The 21,638-nt window shown below is 38.3% G+C and overlaps 2 protein-coding genes across 5 annotated transcripts; one reads left to right on the top strand and one right to left on the bottom strand.

The window, feature by feature from the left end:
* Positions 1-3,676: 3,676 nt before the first annotated feature.
* On the bottom strand, positions 3,677-8,228 carry LOC118437665. 2 transcript variants are annotated; one of them, XM_035856900.1, is made up of 4 exons: positions 8,077-8,228; positions 7,196-7,346; positions 7,074-7,127; positions 3,677-7,014 (listed from the first exon to the last, which is right to left on the bottom strand). In XM_035856900.1, exon 4 carries the CDS (start codon positions 4,899-4,901, stop codon positions 3,981-3,983), a length of 921 nt encoding a protein of 306 aa, XP_035712793.1. In that variant the 5' UTR covers positions 4,902-7,014; positions 7,074-7,127; positions 7,196-7,346; positions 8,077-8,228; the 3' UTR covers positions 3,677-3,980. The 2 variants fall into 2 exon arrangements, with proteins under 2 accessions (XP_035712793.1, XP_035712792.1); XM_035856899.1 differs by having other exon boundaries at positions 3,677-7,127.
* A 2,584-nt stretch (positions 8,229-10,812) lies between these two features.
* Positions 10,813-19,197, top strand: LOC110856204 (fibrinogen-like protein 1). 3 transcript variants are annotated; one of them, XM_035856956.1, is made up of 10 exons: positions 10,813-10,831; positions 11,496-11,555; positions 11,729-12,019; positions 17,212-17,274; positions 17,428-17,580; positions 17,665-17,742; positions 17,846-17,984; positions 18,058-18,222; positions 18,413-18,516; positions 18,590-19,197. In XM_035856956.1, the coding sequence occupies exons 1-10, from the start codon at positions 10,829-10,831 to the stop codon at positions 18,728-18,730; spliced, it is 1,197 nt and encodes a 398-aa protein (XP_035712849.1). In that variant the 5' UTR covers positions 10,813-10,828; the 3' UTR covers positions 18,731-19,197. The 3 variants fall into 3 exon arrangements, with proteins under 3 accessions (XP_035712849.1, XP_021960361.2, XP_021960362.2); XM_022104669.2 differs by lacking the exon at positions 10,813-10,831 and adding an exon at positions 10,879-11,311 and having other exon boundaries at positions 11,481-11,555; XM_022104670.2 differs by lacking the exon at positions 10,813-10,831 and adding an exon at positions 10,880-11,311.
* Positions 19,198-21,638: the final 2,441 nt, after the last annotated feature.

Here is a 21,638-nt window from a genome sequence, read left to right on the forward strand (position 1 = left end):
TCTCGACTGAATTATAAAATTTAGATACAACACCCATTAGAAATTAGGGTGAGTAAAATATTCAAAATTTCTCCGGTGTGCAAAATAGGTCATATCATGTCTCTAAAACCACAATACGATATCTTGCGGATTTGAAGCAGGAAACAAAGGGTTTAGCGTTTAAGATATTCCTAATTTGATATGGTGTTTAGCAGCTGGCTAAGTACCGCATACTATTTGTTCCCAAATTCCTGTACAATGCGGTCAACGAGCCTTTACTTCTTATTATTTCTAAATAACGTCTTCAAATTTTCATATTCCTTTGCAATTTGAAGACATCACAGTCTTTTAACCCACACGTTACTTTGTTGCCAAAATATTCCCTAATCTCAATCCGCAACTCGTCTTCATTTATCGAACTCAACGTATCAAAATACCTTATAGTTCTTAGTTGTTGGTCAATTAAAAAAAATTACTCCAGAATATTTTGTAAGTTTTCGAAATTAAAATGTAAAGCAAAACTGTCTGATTTTTATATTTTTTGAAATTGTATTTTTATATCTAATCTCAGGGAAATAATTCTTAGCAAACATGTCGCTGAATTTTTTAAATCAGGGGAACTTAAAAATGGTTAGAATATTTTGAACAAATCTCATTTGATGTTCAAATGTGTTACACAATTCACCAGAGCTTAAAATGCGAACTTTCGGAAAGATTAGCAAATATGGTTCTCTTATATTTTGAATATTGCTGGATTTAGACATCCTTATTCGAGCAAGAAAAATGATATACAACTTTACGTGGTTTGGTTTCAGCCGAAAAGTAGATATGAACCACACCCATTGGGGGTTTGGTTTCCAATTTTTATATTCCCGTGAGATCCCCTCATCCGGTTGCGAAAAATGATATACAGTGTCGGACAGATGTCTACGTCCACATAGTCGCGTCAATTTCATTTTCAAATTGTCACTGAACTACTGAACCAATTTTCATCATTGATATATCAAATTCTCACAAATTTAACGTAATTTCATAGCACATTATTAGTTTTCCGCTAAAAAATTTATTTTAGGCCAGAGATGTATTTTAATTCAAAATGAAAACAATTGGATGGACAAAAGTCAACGTCCAGTCAGAGAAAACATACAAAAAAAACTGTAATTTATAAGGAATGTTATAACAATTAATTTTTAATATTTGGTTGGGCCTCCGTTCGCTTTAAGGACGGCTTCAAGGCGTCGAGTCATTGAGTTTGCCAAATTCTTGGTCACATCTTCAGAAATGGTTTCCCAAACTTCACGAATTCTGGATTTAAGGCCCGGAATTCCTGAAAAAGATTGTTTTCTTATTTCTCTTTCAATGTGGTCGCACAGATGCTCAATGGGATTCAAGTCTGGAGATTGGGGAGGCCATTCTAGCTTCGGAATTTTTTTTTCTTGAAGTATTCCATGGTGGACTTGGCAGAGTGTTTCGGATCGTTGTCTTGTTGGAAGGCAAATCGTCGTCCAAGTCCAAGTTTTCGAACAGATTCCTGGATATTACGGTCAAGTATTCCCTGGTACTTGTATTGGTCCATAATTCCGTCAATAAATTCCATTTTTCCTGCCCCACTTGAAGCCATGCATCCCCACACCATTACCGACCCGCCGCCGTGCTTAACTGTGGGGTTGAGATTTTTTGGATTCAAAGCTTCTTTTGGATACCTCCACACTCTACGACGCCCATCTGACCCACAGACATTGAACTTTGACTCGTCAGTCCATAAAATATGTCCCAGAATGTTTGTGTCTTGGAAATGTGGTCTCTGGCAAACTTCACTCGTTTGGTTGCATTCCTCGGTACAATAAGAGGCTTCCGGACTGCTCTGTGGGATTTCAAATTTCCCTTATTCAGTGTTCTTTGGATGGTCATAGGACTAACCTGTTTGCCGAACATCTCCTTGATCTCGGTAGATAGCTTTGGAGCACTAAGTGAGGGTGTAACGTTGACTTTGTTGAGCACGTGGCGTACTTCTCGGTGAGCCAAAATGGGTTTTCGACCACTTCTGACCTTGTTTTGGACTGAACCATTAGCTTAATGAGTTCTTAATGATTCTTAAAGTTCTTAATGATTGTCTGGATGGTTGTCCTTGCTAATTTATACTTGGTCCATATTTGTCTCTGCGACAGCCCCCTTTTTGTCCACCCTTCCAGTCCTGAATGACAAGATCTCGAATAGCGATAGGAATTTCCTTGCGTGTCGACGCCATCATATTTTTCTGGAAGAAAATTATTTAAAAATTAATGCGGCATATGTTATTGATAGATTTATTAAGTTACCTGATTTTATAAATTGGAGAGATTTTTGTTGTTGACAATTAAAGTGAAGTGGACGTAGACTTTTGTCCGCTCAAATTTCATCCTCTCTCGCTCTGCACTATGATTCTCAGTTTTCCCAGAATTTTCAGAAATAACTCATATGTTTTATGAAATTACGTTAAATTTGTGAGAATTTGATATATCAATGATGAAAATTGGTTCAGTAGTTCAGTGACAATTTGAAAATGAAATTGACGCGACTATGTGGACGTAGACATCTGTCCGACACTGTATCACATGACATGGTTTCGATTAATTTGAAAAAGCGCCAATGGCCGCACCCACTGGGGGTGTGGTTTCCAATTTTTATAATTCCGTTGAGATCCCCTCATCCTCCGGACAAAAATGATATGTCACATGAAATGGTTTCGATAAATTCGAAAAAGCCCCAATGGCCACCCCCACTGGGGGGTGTGGTTCCTAATTTTATAATTCCGTTGAGATCCCCCCATCCTCCTGACAAAAATTATACATCACATGACATGGTTTCGATTAAATTGAAAAAGCGCCAATGGCCGCACCACTGGGGGTGTGGTTTCTAAATTTCAGTAATGCAGACTCAATCTCCTCGTCGAGCTGATGAAAATGATATATCACATGACCTGGTTTCATGTACATCGAAAAGGTGCCGAGAACCACACCCCCTGGGGGTGTGGTTTCAAAATTTTACTTACTCAGTCGTAATCTTCTCGTCGAGCTGAGAAAAACGATATGTCACAACCCATGTTTTGAGTACAATCGGAAAGGCGCCGAGAACCACACCCCCTGGGGGTTGGCCATGTGACCATTTGAAATTTTTGTCGGTGACCTGGGTGTCGGGGTATTTATTCGACATGCAATTCGATTTTTATATATTGAAATTCCGCTTCAAGAATTTATTTTATTTTATGTGTTTTTTGAACTTATGACCTTAATTGCAAGGGGGTGTGGTCGAATTTGAAAAATCTGGGAATATATATTTGGCCAATTGACCTAAGGTTTCCAAAACGGGCGGTATTTTGAAAATGGGTCGACAATTGAAAAGTAATTCAAATTGCAGTTTTCAATGTTATTTCAATTACAGGTTCGGCCATTTCACCTTTCAGCAAGAATTGTCTTTAATTTTAATTCCTGCACCATAGCTATGGCTCGCATCGCGGAAATTTGAAATCGTCGTTCACGCATCTCGTCTTCCTTCATGCTTTGCGGATCGAGCACGTTAAACTTGCAGAACTGACCATCAAGGAAGTAGGACATGACTTCGCTTCGGAAGTCACCTGCTATTGATTTGATAAAATTTCGGATGTTTTACCATTTTGGGCATTATAAAAATTAGCAATTTCCTTTTGGTGTGCTTCGAATTTTTTGATATGTGAGTTGGGTCTGACTGTGTGTTTGGCTGCAAGATTTAGCTTGTGGGGTGCACAGTGTACCCGAATGAGTTTCTTAGGGTCCTTCTTGAATTCCCTCGAAAGTCTAACTCCAAGTCCTTTCCCTTCTGCTTGCATAACTGCCGCTCAATCGGCTATGAATGCAACTAGATTGTCTTCAAGGTACTTTTGCAGATTCAAAGAAGGCATGTTTTTCTTAACTTTGTCAGATATTCCTTTTATCATCTTTATAATTTCTCGAAGGTACCCCTTGCCAGTTGTGTTAATTCGGATTCTATGACCCGAGAAATAATACAACAGGTGCTCCTTCTTCCACAGATTGAATAAGCACTACCAAAACCTCGACCCCCATTGAGTCTGTTGTAGTATCTGTGATAAATGCTATGGGTCGTTGCCGTTTTGTCAACCGCATCAAATATTTTGTTTGTATTTGATCAGACATGTGTGTAGCCATCCTGAGCCATGCGTTCTTGTCTTTATGATGGTAACCTATGTTGACTCCACGAAATTCGAGCAAATCACACCTCGTGGAATGTTTATTGGTAGCCACATCCATTCTTACTTCTCCATATACTGTCATCAGCATTAACGCTGTTGCCTGTTCCTTCTGTCCTAACTTTTGTAGTGACTGATCTTGCATTATTTCCAAGAAACGCTTTAGTGAAAATTCTTTTTTCTCTTCCTCTAATCGAAGAGCTTCTTTGTGCCAATCCTTTCTGTGGTGCCCGATAAGTACATCCTTGAGAGTTTTGTCGTTCATAGTTGTATATCCCTCAGGCCTAGCCATTGCGTTTTCATATCGCTCATGAAGAACCCCTTTCCCATGATATTTAGAGCATAACGAACATGTGAAGGCAACTGTAATACCAGTTCCTTCATCAGTATTCTGTGCAGAAATTGCAGGGTCGGCACTGGTCGCTCTTCCCATTCTTTCCTGGAACTGCAACCATTCCCAAAACTTTGGGTTCCTTTCCTCCAACCATGGTTCAATAGAGGGACGAAGTTTTTTTACGGCAGCTTGTAGATTTCTCCAGTTGACTTCCAGTATGCTTTCTTCATTTTGTCGAGCTTGTACTATTTCAGGCAAGTGCACCCTAAGTGCTGGGTACGATATGGAGTAAGCATCTAAGACGTCTCCTTGTAAGTCTGGATGCAGGAATTCAGGTTTAGAAGAATGAGTGTCACCAAAGCTCATAAACGTTTGGACGAGTTGGGATCGCCTGCAAACCGCCTGTTCTCTGTCATTGTCTGGAGGTGGCACGGCTGGCTGCTCACTTTCACATTCCCTTTCAATCTGCTCCTGTTGTTGAATATCAATAAAAACACCATTCTCGCAATCGTTATTGGAATTAGGCGTGGCCTTGGTTATCCTAAATGTCCCTGGGACGAATCCTTGTGTGACAACCGTGCAACGACTATGGTTGAGGCATAATAATTAAGCACATTTTATATTATATCTTGCTAAGAGGCTTATTGGCCGATCTCGTAATGCTTGTCAGCATTGCAAATTTGAAACTCGAATTACTTTTCCAATTGTTGACCGATTTTCAAAATTCCCCCTGTTTTGGAAACTTCAAGTCAAACGGCGAAACATTTAATCCCAGATTTTTTAAATTCGACCACACCCCCTTGCAATTAAGGTCACAAGTTCAAAAAACACGTAAAATAAAAATAATTCCTGCAGCGGAATTTCAAAGTATAAAAATCGAATCGCTTGTCGACAACATACCCCGATACACAGGTCACATTTAAAAATTTTCAATTGGTCACATGCCCACCCCCCAGTGGGTGTGGCTCTGGGCGTCTTTTCGATTTCACCCAAAACATGGGTGTGACATATCATTTTTCTCAGCTCGACGAGGAGATTCCGACAGAGGAAGTAAAATTCCGAAACCACACCCCCAGTGGGTGTGGTTATTGGCGTTTTCCCGGTTTAATCCAAACCCTGTCATGTGATATGTCCTTTTTCTCAGCCGAATGATGGGATCTCAACTGAATTATGAAATTTCTGAAACTGGACCCCCAGTCGGTCTAGCTCTGGGCGACTTGAGTTCTAATGACGAACTGTACAAGCGATTTTTCACAGTCTCTTGGATAGGAAACTAAATGTCATCAATGGATTCAGTTTGGAAAAATAATAATACATTTTTTCCCCGACTTTCAAATTGCCCCACCCCCTGCCACCACTAAGCATAATTTGCGGTTGTGGACTTATAATGATTTTAAGCTGAAATTTTCGACCCATTTTTTCGATTTTTAGCCATAACTTCCACGTTTATGAAATGGTGTCTTTCTGGTTTCTAGCCTTTCAAATCTCTGCAGAAACCCTATATTCTACTTAGAATGCCGTTGGGTAGAACCTAACCTCCTAGGTCACGTATTAAGGGTACTTTATTGGAACATCTCGAAATTGGTACAAAGTACCCTTAATGCTAATTTCCGTAATGACCACTTGTTCGATTTGTTTCAAATTTTGGTATATTATTGGCCCTTAGTAAGCCGGTATAGTTAAATTACCTCAAAGTCGAAATCGACCTACCTGACCTTGTTTCAGAGGTCAGTGGGACAAATTGGGACATAAAGTCTCACATAACCCCATATACGGGGTATAGTGAGAAGTGTATTGATGAGGAGATTCAGAATATATATACTTTGTGGGGTGTATAGCATCTCACTTATGATCCAGGGACCAATGAATTTTTGAGTTTGTTCCCATCTGTTGCTATGTTAGCTCTCAATCTACTGCCGTGTTAAATTCTGGAAAATTGAAAATTCTGCCTCTGTAACATCAGGGAGTGGTCATACTCCCTACAAAGTATACATATTCCGAATCCTCTCATCCGACGATACCCCACATGACCCGGTTACGACCTATTTGACGGATTTTGCATTTTGACCCACACACGGTCACCGTGACCTAGTTTCGAAAAAAGCGAAAATGGTCCTTGTTTTGATTGACCCAAGGTATGTTCATGTTAAATTTTGACCCTGTAGGTGCAATAGCTGCGGCGCAAAAGTGGGATCTCAATAAAAGCCACACCCCCTCCCAACACGCCCACGTAATTTTAAAAAATTGTCGGCCAAGAGTAGGCAATCGCGGGGCATCCGTTTGTGACCCCGTTGATTCCAGAATGAACACAGCATAACAAGATTTTGTTGCTTTGGGTGTCACCCAAGGTAAGAATGACACCCCATCTTTGATTGGGTTTACGAACCCAATTTGATTGAAGTCGACACTTTTTTCTGGTATTCGTCTTCCGCCGATCGTATGCAGCCCGTCACGATTCATACCTGCATTGTTCTGCGGGCTGCAAATTTCATAAATTTGGACTTTTGGATTTGTATGATGTTTCTGTAGCCAAAGAACCTTTGTGCCCCAAGGATGATACTTGGCTGCATCCTCATTCTTCCGACACTTTGCCTAATAATTACCAAATATAAAATAAATCCCCATTTATCATTTAAGTGACAGATATTTAAAATAAATACTCGTAATTCCAGAAATTCCTCCTCTCCAAACGTTGGGCCATTTTCATGTTCACTTCATTGATTGGAAGTGAACAGGTCCGGTGTCTGCTAATTGGTTCAATTTCAACAGCGTGGCAGGCCATTATTAGCAAAAATAATCCCATTATCTTCCCTAAAAATGACGAATTTGACAAAAATTAAGAACTGTTACCATAATGGAGGTGCCAACCTACCCCACTATTTTCAGCCAGTTAAAAATTAATTTAGGATATATAAGTAAACATACAAATTCGAAAATTTAACAGGCTTTTTAGCCCGACCCAGGGCTTATGTACCCGAGATGTCCGTCTGTCCGTCCATCGATTACTCTCTTTAAACTTGTCTTAGCGACTTGAAATTTGGCACACATTTAAAACATGCCAAATTAGTAATCAAGTTCGAAGATGAGCAAAATCGGTCAAGTGGTTGACCGGTGGGGGTTATTTGAGTGGTGGGGGTCCATGATGCAGAATATTCGAAATGGAGGTAGAATGATGCAATTTGGCATGGAGGTAGCTAATTGCTTCTAATGAACAAATATGAGGTGAAATGTGAAAATTTTTCATACGAAGGGACCCCAACGGGTGACCCATACCGATTGTTCAAATTCATCCAATGGAGATGCAAATTAGCATAAAGATAGCCAGTGGCTTTTAAAAAAGGAAAATGAAAGGATATGACGTGCAACTGACAAAATTCTCATCGTGAGTGACCCTATGGGGTAACCCACACCGATACTTCATTACCCTGGGTCGGGCTCCGCAAAGCTGTACTGATAGGTTTTTTAAATTAGAGTTTTCTAAATCTGAAAATTTGAGTATGGTTTTGTTAAGAAATGAGAACAAAAGAATACAGAATCTTACCATATTAGATGAAGTGTATAACATTTGTAAAGTTATATAATCAGTAGACCACCTTCCACAAACTAAGGCGTTTAGAATGCGACTGCAAGTTTTTACAGACTTAAATGCATGTCCCACTTTCCTCATCACAGCGTGAATGCGAATGCGAATCTTTGCACACTTAAATGCACGTCCCACTTTCCTCAGCAAAGAGTGATTGCGAGCTGGGTGGAAATTGTATGATATGTGGCTAACACAGCGAAACCCGTTCCATTCAGTTTCTCTTTGCATTATTCATTCACATTTGCAAATTGTAAATTGCAAGAGTATAGAAACAAGATTGGGCATTTGACGAGGAAGGTCGGTATTTAGACTAATGTCATTAATTACCATACTCGTACCATACCTGGACGAGAACTGATCGGTTTATTTTAGGACATTTTAAAGTATGCCAATGTAAATGTGAAAATTGCTCTGTCCGCCGTCTGCAGGTCTTCGTTGATTGAAGCAAACGCTTTAATTTGTTATGATTAGGACCTGCAGGTCGCCTTCGGCGACCTGCAGGTCCAGCTATGCGCTGCAGGTCGCCTTCGGCGACTTGCAGGTCTAACTCCAATTTTTTCCGGATGCAGGTCTACGCTTGCCCTGCGGGTGGGTGGTGGGATAGTATGATTTAAATACATATCCACAAAAACAAGATTATTTTAACCGGTACCAAGTTGGCATTCCATTTTTTGATCAAATTACTATGAAATGTGAAGGATCTGTCTGCACAATAATGCAGATGAAGACTTTGCATTGGTTAAATCAATTTGGGTTTATCGTACAAGGAAGGGTTTTATGTCGGAAAACTTATTATTATTTAATTGCAGCATACTAAATATGTTACGTATTTCATGGTAAAGCCAACCTATTTTTTAAGACGTATGTAAAGAACGTCCGGGAATGAATGGGAATGCGCGCTCTAGCGAGTATATTGACAAATCAATAAACCCGCGAACTATAATAATTTAAATTTCTGAAAGCCCACTTCATTAGGGTCAATTTGGTATATCACTCTTAAATTTCAAAAATGGATAAGGGTAGAAGAAGCTTGTTTGAAAGGGAGCTGTTAGCAAAACGAGTGATGGAGTTCTACAACACGACAGCCAACCGAGACTCCAAGGTGACCTGGAACTTTTTTAAGCAGGAAGGAATTCCAAGTTCAAATGTGTATTCCTACATAAAAAAGTTCAAGGATTCCGAAAATGTGCAATTCAAGAAGCCAGCTGGTCGTCCGGCGAAGCTAGCGACCACTCGAGTGAAAAATAGAATTGAAAAAATTTTCAAAACCAAGCCATCAACGTCAGTAGCTGTAGCTGCCAGGAAAGTCAAAATTTCCAAAAGCTACCTGGGGGAAATTAAGGTCCATAAATTAGGAATCAAAGCAAGGACCAAAAAACCTGCACCAAATTACAAGCCCGTGCAAGAAAGTCGGATCAAGGATTGCTGTCAAAAATTGTTGAAGAAAATGCGTGGAAAAGTAGTGATCCTGGATGACGAAACGTATGTTCCGGTTGACCCTTCAAATCTTCCAGGGCGTCATTTTTTTCATAGCTCGGATCCCTCTGAAGTGGCTTATGAAGAAAAAGTACGAAAAAAAGACAAATTTCCAAAGAAATATTGCATTTGGCAATGCATCTCCAGTCACGGACATGTATCAGACCCGGTAGTTCTCGAAGGGAATATCAATCAAGATATTTATCTGAAAAATTGCGTCAAGGCTGGATTGGAAGCATTTATTAATAGGTTTCACAAAAATGATAAAGTTTTGTTTTGGCCTGACCTCGCCACTTGTCACTATGCAAAGAAAGTGACCGAGTACCTCAGAAAGAAAAATATTGATTTCGTACCAAAAGATATCAACCCACCTAATGTACCCCAACTCCGCCCAATCGAAAAATTCTCGGCACGTTCTAAGTCAGTATACTCCCGGCTTCAAGATGTGCCTGACACCTTTCGAAAATTCAAAGGACGATGGAAGAAAATCACCTCGGAAGTGGCAAAAACTTCGGGAAAAAATTTAATGAAAAATCTTCGCAAGAAAATCGAACTAGTCGCCAACGGGGGTGTGGCGGCCTTAGCTATTAATTAAATTATGTAGGTACGTATTTGGTATTATACATATGCAAAAAGTTTAAAATTCCGATAACTCATTGTGATTTTATGACCACATTTTCAGACCATTCCCATTCATTCCCGGACGTTCTTTATGAACGTGATGTATGAATGAATAAATGACGCGTGACATATTAATGTAACCATATAGACAAATGTAGTCTTCATGTTGGCATCTGTCCCTCACTATTTATACGTACCGCAGCTGCATATGTACTTATTTATACGTATTAGCAAAGAAAGTTATCAGTAAGGCGAAGATGTCGAGTAAGGCAGTAAATATATTTACACAGCCATTTATTCGAGTCAAATTCGCTTGATTAGTACGAATTTTGTGCAGCGTAGATAGGTCAATGTGCTCACGCAGGCGCCACGGAACATGGGGGCCACGCAAATTGAAAAATCAAGCAGAAAAACAACACATGTGTAGGGGTTTTGCCCAAGAGTAATTTTTTGTAATTCTTGTCGTAATTTGTATTTTATGCGTATTATGTATAATTACATGGGTTCAGGTTCTCGAAATATAAAAATCTCTCAATATTTTCTTACTCTAAACTCATTCGAATGTATCCATTGGATACTATCCAACCCATCCAAGCGAAGGCCTCTTTACTAAATGGTACAAACTTAATATTATTACTTTAATGGAAAGATTTACTGGGTTGAATTTAGTTTGCCTTAATAATTTTAGTAAGTCATTAATGCCATTAGTTGCCATGTTACTGTTCCGCGTGAAAAAAGTGTTCCAATGTGAAGAAAGTATGAAAGGCTGTAAACACCATTGCGAATATAAATAGGCATTTATTTATCACTGATCAAGCAGAGTGAAATTTCTGGGGAAGCAGAACCTGTGTGCAATGCCCTCATAGAAATGTCCTCACGGTTCCGCGGTGTCTGTAGCACACCATTTCCAAGCAATTGTATCAGGATCTCAATTACTTTATTTACTCTTGCAAACTTTGAGCTACCAACATCATTTCGTTTCACACAAGACGATCAACACAGCAATTTAGTCATGTATATTTCTCCACGGAATTTCAATCGCTCTTTATATCTCCAGATATTTTTTGGAGGAGTGGTTTTGCAATATCTTAATTTGGTATGTTATCCATATTATTCAATTGAACTTATAAAAATTCATTAGTAGTCAAGTTTAACTTATTGAAGCCTCAACTGCTTCAAAAGTTTGATTAAAAACCTGATTGTATTTTTTTTACTGTTCTCAATAATTTTAAGTGTTAATTACTTAAATTTTAGAAAAGTGGTAGTTTAATTTCTTTCAGGTTCAAGCCGCTGATCTTAACGATGAACTAATTTCCAGGCAAAATAATCTCTTGGAGCGTGTAAGTAAATATTTGCATGTTTGTACGATTTTTCATTTTTACTTTTTTGTGACATTTAAATCCAGCTGGAATTAGTTGTTTTAGTGAAAAACTTGGTCGGCGAAACTAAAACAAATGTACATAATCATTGATTTTAGAATTAATTCTTAAAACTTATTTATGTATTATTTTAGTTAAGCACTCAGTTATTCAAAATTCCGACGAAAGATGACCTTGCAGCCTTGGAAGCCAAATTCGAGCAACGAATAAGAATTTTAGAGCGAAGACAAACTGACGACTTCAAAGACCAATTACAAACTATTTCTTACGCGGTGAATCAGAAATTAGAAGGTTTGCGAACTACCATTGATAACTTTCCAGGCATAATGAAGCCTATCGTTGACAAGGAGCAAAAAACCCACCTGGAAAAGAAATCACGAGAAAAAAGAAGTCTACCCGCTCAACCTACCACAATCGTGGAAAGGGTAAGCTATATATTATGGCAAGCAGGTAGCATATCACCAACGAGCCAACATTTTTACGGTCAATGGTTTTTCTTTGCTGGATGGAATACACGGTGGTGTTGGTGGTGAGGCCGGAGGCAGGATTCTCCATGTATTACTTACGGCAAATAACAACCATTGACCGTTAAAATGTTGGCTCGCTGGTGATAATAATAATAATAATAAGTTTTATTATACTGCTTTATATGAACAAATGATACAATAATAGTGTATAAGACTAAAGAAGGTAACTCTAACTTACACACAAGCTACTACAGTAAGCAGAATGCCATGTTTCGACAGTTTCCAACCTCTCTAAGCCAATACTTCTACAATCAAATTATAATTTTACAAGATGAACAAACGAAACCAACTCGCAGCTCTAAGGAACGCGACAAAGTTGGTTGCATACCAAGTCTGGTTAAGTTTGTAAATTTAAATACAGATAATTATTCCAAATTACTAGCCAATTAAAATTTAGATTACCTTAAACTATATTAGTGGAAAAAATTGCACAAAAAACCACACAAATTTTGAGATACAAACCAATTTTGATTCCCCAACCAACCAAGTGGAGTGGCAAAGGCCACGTGTTAATTCAAATTAAAATAATACAAATAAGAAATTTAGGAATGTACTTTGTCACTAAAAGCCTTTCACGGCTTGGTACTGAAGAAATTTCGCACATTGCCAATTACAAATTAAGTTATAAACCAATTAAATTTAATTTAAACTAAAATAAAATAAATAAATTTAGAGCAGCTCGTGCAAGAGCAAACCTCCTTGGCAGTTGGCAGGATATGTTACCTGATTGTCATAATAGGAGGGAAACTTACGAGGTTGTCAGTGACCGATCTGCTTGAAATTTTTACCAAAGATAGTTTGACATGAATGAACCTTAACCCTAGAAGGTTTTGACTCCATGGCCACAAACGGGTGAGAAATAAATTTCGAAAGTTTCAAATTTTCTCATCAAGGGATGCCATTCTATCTGAGCTCACTCTAGTTCTATGGGGAGGATGTTGTAATGCTTATAAGCATTGGAATTTTGAAATTGAGCCAGTCTTGCAAATCTTCACCGATCTTCAAAATTCGAAATGTTTTGGAAACTTTGGATCATGGACTAGAATATATAATTTCAAATTTTTGAAATTTGACCTCATTCGCCTGTTATCAAGGTCACAAGGTCAAAAATAACCACATTTCCATGGTTCGCAAAAATTGATTGTCACCAAATTTTAATGAAAATTTCGAAATTAAAAAACTTGGGGAGTGTCAAAATATGACCAGTGGTGCTTGTAAAAAATTGTGGGTGTGGCTGGGGGTGTGGAAAAAAATAAATCAGGTTAAAATTACTGTGTTTTATCGCTTCGGGGTGTGAAAAATATCAAAGTCCTACCAGGGCCACACCCTCTGACGGCATTTACATTAGCGGATATAATTATTCAATCCCCACCCACAGGGGGTGTGCCCATCAGCGCTTTCGGCGTTAATAACTTCAATTGCCTAGTGCGACACCAATAATTTATCGGGATGGAATGGGGACCCTGATGGTGACGTCCAATCACCAAAAACCACACCCCCAGGTGGGTGTGCCTTAAGGAACTTTGGGTAATACCTTTATAAAGCATGTCACGCGACGCAAATAATTTATCTGAAACTCAAGATAACCCCTATTATCACGTCCAATTACAATTATCCAGAACCACACCCCCAAGTTGGATTGGTTCTCAACGGCTTTTTGACGTTAACGAAGGCACATCATATGATGCACGTAGCGTATCCCGTCACAATGAGGGGGTCTAGACGGCATTTCAAATATATAAAGCCACACCCTCGGTGGGTGTGGTTCGCAGCGAATTTTCCGTCTTATCAGATCCATGTCATGTGACATGTCATTTTTCTCAGCTCGATTAGTCGATCTCAACTAAACAACTTAAACTTACGAACAACTTAATAGTCTCACATAGCTCCATGATAGGGGTATCGTTAGAAAGGTCTCGGCAAGAGGATTAAGAATATAAATACGTGTTCAACGAGAAATTATTCATTAAATTATTCATTCATTAGCATCTAGTATGAACAACATTCATTCAAATATTCATTCGTTTATTCAATCACACATTCATTCAATCACACATTCATTCATTCAAACATTCATTCAAATATGCATTCGTTTATTCAATTATTCAAATATTCATTCATTTATTCGAAAATTACGAAATTGGCTTTTACCATACACACTATTTTCTTATATAACTTGGCGATTTAGTAGCTTCAAATATATGTACAGGGTTTCGATTGGTAAAAGCCAAATTGACCAGGGCAGTGGAAAAAAGTGGGAAGAAGGAACTTTTTACCACCATCTAAACTCAATGGGAACTGGAAGAAATGGGAAAAACTGGTTTGGGGCGATCCAAAACAACTTCCTTAAAGCTCAACATTTTCAAAATCTAAGTTCATATTCGTATTCGCCATGAAATTCTGAGCAAATAAGTGGGTAATACGGTTAGAATCGAAGAATCTTTAATCGAACAATCTTTGGAATTTTTTAAAAATTTTTGAAATAAATTGAAAATTTTTTTATTGGAAAGGTTTTAAGAATCACCCGTAATTTCTGGTAAAATTTTCTACGGTTTCTTGGAAAGTTGTGATTTTTAAAATATTAATAAATTCAAGGGCATACACGCAATGAAGTAAGGTTCAGGCTGTACATTTGGCTGTACCATACAGCAAAAATATCTCCAAAAAGTAACAACTCAAAATTCGTCTGAACAAAAGCGAATCAAATTTCGTCATGCATACGCATAATGAATTCATCAAAAAGAGAACAAGAGACCATATAATGAAAAGTCTGGTTTCGAACAGAAAATATTGACAAAATATCGACTATCCAAATTATAATTCGACCACAATCTAAGTATTAAGGCAAAAATAAAATCGGCTCCGAACTTTTGTCGGCGGCGTCGACCTCTGTTTCGGGAACCTTTTTAGTTGATTTCTTTATTAGCTCACCCTGCGCAGCACGGGAGCTATTGAATTCCTCTTGTCCGTCTGTGTGTTAACGACTTTTTTGCATCAATTGATACGCATTAAAGCGAGTTATTGGCATTCGTAACCGACTTATTAGCACCACTGATATCGAACAATCGGTGACTCTAAATGGTGCAACACAATTCAGGGAATAGATGCAAAACGCACCAAAAGTGGAGAAGAACTGGAAGAAATAACCATAATTTTGACATCAAGTTTTTTAACATTTTATGTCAAAATTGTGGATTCATTTAAATCGTTTAGTTTCCACCATTGATGCAAAATTATATTACAATTATGTATATCTTTAGCACGCTTATTCTGCACCATTAATGCAATATTATGTCAAACTCATTATTACAGGGTGAGCTACTTATAACGTTACAACGGTTTATTACCCTTTAAATTTATGTTCTAGTTGGCCCGCATATGAATACATACTACGAATATTTTAAGTTCGTAAGTTTAAGTTATTTAGTTGAGATCGACTAATCGAGCTGAGAAAAATGACATGTCACATGACATGGATCTGATAAGACGGAAAATTCGCTGCGAACCACACCCACCGAGGGTGTGGCTTTATATATTTGAAATGCCGTCTAGACCCCCTCATTGTGACGGGATACGCTACGTGCATCATATGATGTGCCTTCGTTAACGTCAAAAAGCCGTTGAGAACCAATCCAACTTGGGGGTGTGGTTCTGGATAATTGTAATTGGACGTGATAATAGGGGTTATCTTGAGTTTCAGATAAATTATTTGCGTCGCGTGACATGCTTTATAAAGGTATTACCCAAAGTTCCTTAAGGCACACCCACCTGGGGGTGTGGTTTTTGGTGATTGGACGTCACCATCAGGGTCCCCATTCCATCCCGATAAATTATTGGTGTCGCACTAGGCAATTGAAGTTATTAACGCCGAAAGCGCTGATGGGCACACCCCCTGTGGGTGGGGATTGAATAATTATATCCGCTAATGTAAATGCCGTCAGAGGGTGTGGCCCTGGTAGGACTTTGATATTTTTCACACCCCGAAGCGATAAAACACAGTAATTTTAACCTGATTTATTTTTTTCCACACCCCCAGCCACACCCACAATTTTTTACAAGCACCACTGGTCATATTTTGACACTCCCCAAGTTTTTTAATTTCGAAATTTTCATTAAAATTTGGTGACAATCAATTTTTGCGAACCATGGAAATGTGGTTATTTTTGACCTTGTGACCTTGATAACAGGCGAATGAGGTCAAATTTCAAAAATTTGAAATTATATATTCTAGTCCATGACCCAAAGTTTCCAAAACATTTCGAATTTTGAAGATCGGTGAAGATTTGCAAGACTGGCTCAATTTCAAAATTCCAATGCTTATAAGCATTACAACATCCTCCCCATAGAACTAGAGTGAGCTCAGATAGAATGGCATCCCTTGATGAGAAAATTTGAAACTTTCGAAATTTATTTCTCACCCGTTTGTGGCCATGGAGTCAAAACCTTCTAGGGTTAAGGTTCATTCATGTCAAACTATCTTTGGTAAAAATTTCAAGCAGATCGGTCACTGACAACCTCGTAAGTTTCCCTCCTAAGAATAAACCGTGGAAAGCCACATGTAGCGGTCAGACCACATGGCATTTCATGGAATTTCTTGTGGTACATCCGCATCATCTGCCACCGTTTCGTCCTTGTCTTCCATAATTGATTCACAGCAACCTACCCACGTCTCACTTTACCCTGTTTCGACGTACTACCTGCGTGGTTTGAACGAACCCTATCATACCTTTCAATGTACACCTTAGATAACAAAATTCAATTCGCCGTCTTTTGAGCTTGATATTGAGCCCGATTTCTGGCTGTAGTGAATAATCGATGCGCTTGTCAAAATAAGCGTGATTTATTTGCATGCGCTAGGTCCGAAGACTGGCACGAAAATAATATTGAAAACTGATATTTAAGATATAGGAGCGGGAGATAATTAACGTTTTCGGCAAATTTTCGTTGACCCCTGGTCAACGAAACCCTTTTGCCATCTTTTTGTGAATTACTTAAAATTTTAAATATTTGCATTGCAAAATTTATATTTGATCACATAATTCTGTGCCTGTTTTCCTTTATATTGTTTGACTTCCATGCTGTATTTTTAGGAATTGGACTCCCTAAACTTGTCAGATTACCGATTGGTACTACTAACAACACAATGGCTTCAGGTGGGAAAATTTACTAAATCACAACGCATTTCATACCCGGCTAATCCACAATCGTCTTCCAATTCAAATCGTATTCTATAGTCTAACTCTAAAGCCAAGATTTGGTTTACGGCACTATAATGCTTGGTATTAAAGTTATATAATTTTTCGCAGAATGGGTTCAATAACTTAACGTATCAAGTCGCTGCGGTAGAGAAACATCAGCATGAAATCCTGAAGGAGATAAGGAACGCAAGTTCCGAATTATCTCAAGGTGTTGGCACCATCCTGAGGGAGGTTGAAACTTTAAAGCAGTATACCGACAATGTACGCAAGATAGTAACTTAACAAGAACAGGGTAAACTTAATTACTGAAGTCGTAAAGTTAATATTATTTGTAATGAATGCTAGTCGCCCCGAGGCTCTAATGAGGAAGTGGTCTGCAGAGATAGCTCCAACCTTACTAATTCAACGTTTCGCAATAAGCAAGTAATTGATTAATTGCATAGATCCTATATCGGGTGCTTCTTTAGATTGAAGGTGAGAGATTGCCAACAAACCAATGATTGCCAACAAACCTCTATTTCAATAGGTTATCTGTGACAAGGGATGGATCGTAATTCAGCGAAGGGGAACTCCAACTCCGGCAGGGGAGGAAAGAATCAAGTTCGACAAAAATTGGCATGCTTATGAACACGGTTTTGGGAGCCTTGATTCAGACTTTTGGCTAGGTTAACCTGCTAAACCAGTTCAACTGTGCACATTGTGTAAAATTATGAAAAGTCCCCTTGAATCCTAGTACAGGCCTGAAAACGATCCATGAGCTCACGCACGATGGATATGAAGAATTACGGGTGGATCTCGAAGACTGGGAAGGGGAAGAGAGGTATGCGATGTACGCCAACTTCAAAGTTGCTGACGCAGGAAATAAGTACCGCTTAGAAGTTGCCGGTTACACTGGGAATGCAGGTGATTAATTTAAAACGCTCAGATTACTTTAAATTTTTGGAATTGCGCAACAACACAACAGAATTTAGCTTAAGGCAGTGCCCAGTGAAATGTTAAACGCAAGGATTTTGCGCCATCTTCGTAAAATTCATCACCTCTGAAATGAAATCAGCAATATTTTCAAAACTGTCCTGCTTTGTGTATTTTTCAGGAGATTCATTAAGTTACAATAGTGGGGCCCAATTCGAGACGATCGGACGCTATGGCTGTGCCTCATTGTTCCACGGTGGATGGTGGTATAAGGGTTGCACTCAAGTGCGTCATTGCGTTAGTATCTATTACGCCTGCGGCTATTGCTTTACTAAATTTTATTTCTTACTCTGCGTAGGCCCACCTGAATTCTATATATAATAATTCGAGCCCCATGGAGGAACCTCAGGTAGGACTGTTCTGGTCCCATTGGAGGGGCAGGGGCTATTCGTTAAAAAAAGTTGCAATGAAGATTCGCAAGCCGTCCCGAATTATCTAATCATAAGTCATTCCGACCGGGTTATAAATCACCTAACAACGCATCCATATGTTCTAGATAAGCATCCCACGTTAACAAATTCTAATCCGAACCATTTTGTCCAAAATCTAAAATTCTTCGCGTTGCCTATTCTCCCATTATAGTTTGCAAAATTGCTTACAATAAAAATTATTTACCGTGATTTTTCGCCATTAAACCTTTGGTCAAAATCTAATCTCAAAATTCTATAACAATTCCAAAAACAGGCCGTAACTATTTTGACTTACTTGTATGTAGGCCAAAATATTATTGAACTATGTACATATATACATATATTTACAAGTCAGCATGGATAAGCGTCTATCTAAAATATTTTAGTTAATTGTGTATTGGCATTAGTAATTTCAATCCTGGTATCAATGCGTGATGTGTATAATTATAGTAAAATTTGCAAAATAAATCTGAATCGTGCATGATAAGTATTTGAATTGTAAATGTGCAATTGGGAGGTTCCTAATAGGGAATCAGTGATTTTAATTTATTGCCGATTATAATTGTCAAATTGTAAACGAGTCACAAAATATTTATCACTTTTATTATAATTGTCCATATTGTTAGTGCCGTAAAACTGGCATTTTTTTGACGAATAGTAACGATAATTATCAATTTAAGTATAACAGTCTATGCTTAATTCCGGAGGAAAATTAAAGTGGGTTAGAAAACTTGTGGTTTTTCAAATGCTTTGTTTGACCACTCAGCACTTATCCAGAGGCTGCGGAAAGGTTCGGGAAAGTATGGACGGCACGTTTATAAATTATGTACCGCAAACATAGGTCATTTTTCCAAGATGCCCTCGTTAATTTATCGTCTATAAATATGGAAACATAAATCTGAAAGTTCAAAAATCCGGGATTACTTGTTCAAGGTTTGGGCAAAATGATGGACATTCTTCTACCAAGTATATTTTCACCTCAGGGAATACAGAATTGTGTTTTTATTATGTGCTACAACCAATTTAGCCAGTGATTTTCACGGTTTAAAGATCTTAAACGATTTACAAAGACATGCGAAGTCGATCAACTTCACACGTGTATCCGGTGTGGAGCACGATATTATCAAATTTCTTTTTTTCCGTTCATTTCCGTTCTTTATTTATATGCTGTGAGTAAAGTAACACGAATCACAATTTACGATATCCTATAAACCATTTTCATGATTGCAAACCAATGAATGCATGTTAGTTCTCGATATTGCCAAGCTCGCAGTGGCGATAAGAATAATTGCATATTTAAATATTAGTACAAATCAGTTTAATTAGGCATGGAAAACTCGTGGCAATAAATGAATGGACCATCCGTATTTATACGAACGGTCGAATACATTTACTTGGCAAATAACTAATCTAGTCCGGAAATTGTGTACCCGTGGCATGAATTAATCGATAACCGAAAATTCTGGTTTAGTGTCAGGCTCGAGAGCGGATACAGTTTTTCTCATGTTTTATTCTATTCTAGAATTTATCAGCCCTGTTTTCCACGTCTGCATAATCGTAATCAACAGTTCCTGCAACACAGAACAGATTTTGCACTCAGCAATAAAAACCTTTCAACTCGGACAAACATGCTAAATCGTAGTATCATCGAAATTCTTCAATTTGCCTTTATAGCTGTCATTTCCGCTTTAAAATTGTCCATAACCTCACCAAGAATAGGGTGTACCTGGAGGTATGAATTCCATTTTCACGCACAGCGAGCCTACTTCCGGTTGATTTAATCTGGACGAATTATTTTTTCACAGTGCCACACCCAGATTTCCAGTCATACTCTATACTTTTCAAGGAACGACGTTACATGAACTTGACATGTCGGCCTCAATTTCTGGACGATCGGATCAATGCAAGGTTCACGTTGTGCTGGTGCAGCATTCTTCTGTACTTTATTTTCCCAGGGTATCTGGAGAGGATAATGCCGAAACATTGGTATACATTGTACCTTATAATTGGCCTATTCCCAGTTTAATTCTGCAAGAATGTGTTTGGTTACTTGATAATTTTCGAGACAGTTTTGTGCTATATGTTAGCTACGATATGGACAAGGTAACGCGGCAAAGAGCGTTTCAACGGCGGCCCACACAAGTCGTGGAATATTACCCGGCAAAGGGTGCGTAAATCATGACTTGATTATTTTTTTAAATTAAGCTGTCCCAGCGCATTCTCTGCGATTTTAATTAAACTAGATAACACACTTCATTACCACAAAATTTTACCATCCCAATCCTTTGAGTTTTTGCATCGGGAGAGGAGAAAACGGGCTTTAAATTTTAAACTTTCCAAAACCGCTCGTATCCGGTACTTCGGATGCAAATTTTTCATTGAGAGATCGTCCTTATCTTTGACAAATGTCATCTTAATCAAATTTGTGCTGGATCGACTCTGCTAATCTGATATCTTATCTGCTTATCTACTTATCTTATCTGCTTAAAACATATCTAATAGTGCATGCTCTCAAATTTCTTTTTTCTTGAAATTTTTTTCACAGGATTTCGTCAACCCTACTGAGATTTTAAACTCTCCCCCGTTTGGGTTTTTGAGCCGGACTTGGGACCCCGTAAACAATACCTCACGGACCGGATTTATCCCTCAAAACTCCCAAAACTCTACGCCTTATTGACCTTAATCGTTCCACGATTCCTTCTTGTCCTCCACCTCCAATAGCATCTTAACTTTACGCCCTATTCGTATTAGTTTATGAGCTCGCCAAGAAGGAAAATTAGGCCGGTGGAGGTGTCAAGCTTCCCACGTGTCGTCGATTTAAATAATTGATTTTATTAATATTTGACCTCGTAATTTTATGAATATTGACTCATGATAATATAAAAATATTTGTATGTATTTGTCATGATATGAAAATGATGATTTTGTATTGTGTGA

The sequence above is a fragment of the Folsomia candida genome, unplaced genomic scaffold (assembly GCF_002217175.1).
Source record: "Folsomia candida strain VU population unplaced genomic scaffold, ASM221717v1 Fcan01_Sc015, whole genome shotgun sequence".
NCBI lineage: Eukaryota > Metazoa > Arthropoda > Collembola > Entomobryomorpha > Isotomidae > Folsomia > Folsomia candida.

Coding starts and splice junctions, on each gene's coding strand:
- LOC118437665 (XM_035856900.1), bottom strand. CDS start 4,901: ATGAGCTTTGGTGACACTCATTCTTCTAAACCTGAATTCCTGCATCCA.
- LOC110856204 (XM_022104669.2), top strand. CDS start 11,084: ATGTCCTCACGGTTCCGCGGTGTCTGTAGCACACCATTTCCAAGCAAT. Junction 11,556..11,728: donor AAAATAATCTCTTGGAGCGT/GTAAGTAAATAT, acceptor GTATTATTTTAG/TTAAGCACTCAGTTATTCAA. Junction 17,985..18,057: donor TGATTCAGACTTTTGGCTAG/GTTAACCTGCTA, acceptor ATCCTAGTACAG/GCCTGAAAACGATCCATGAG.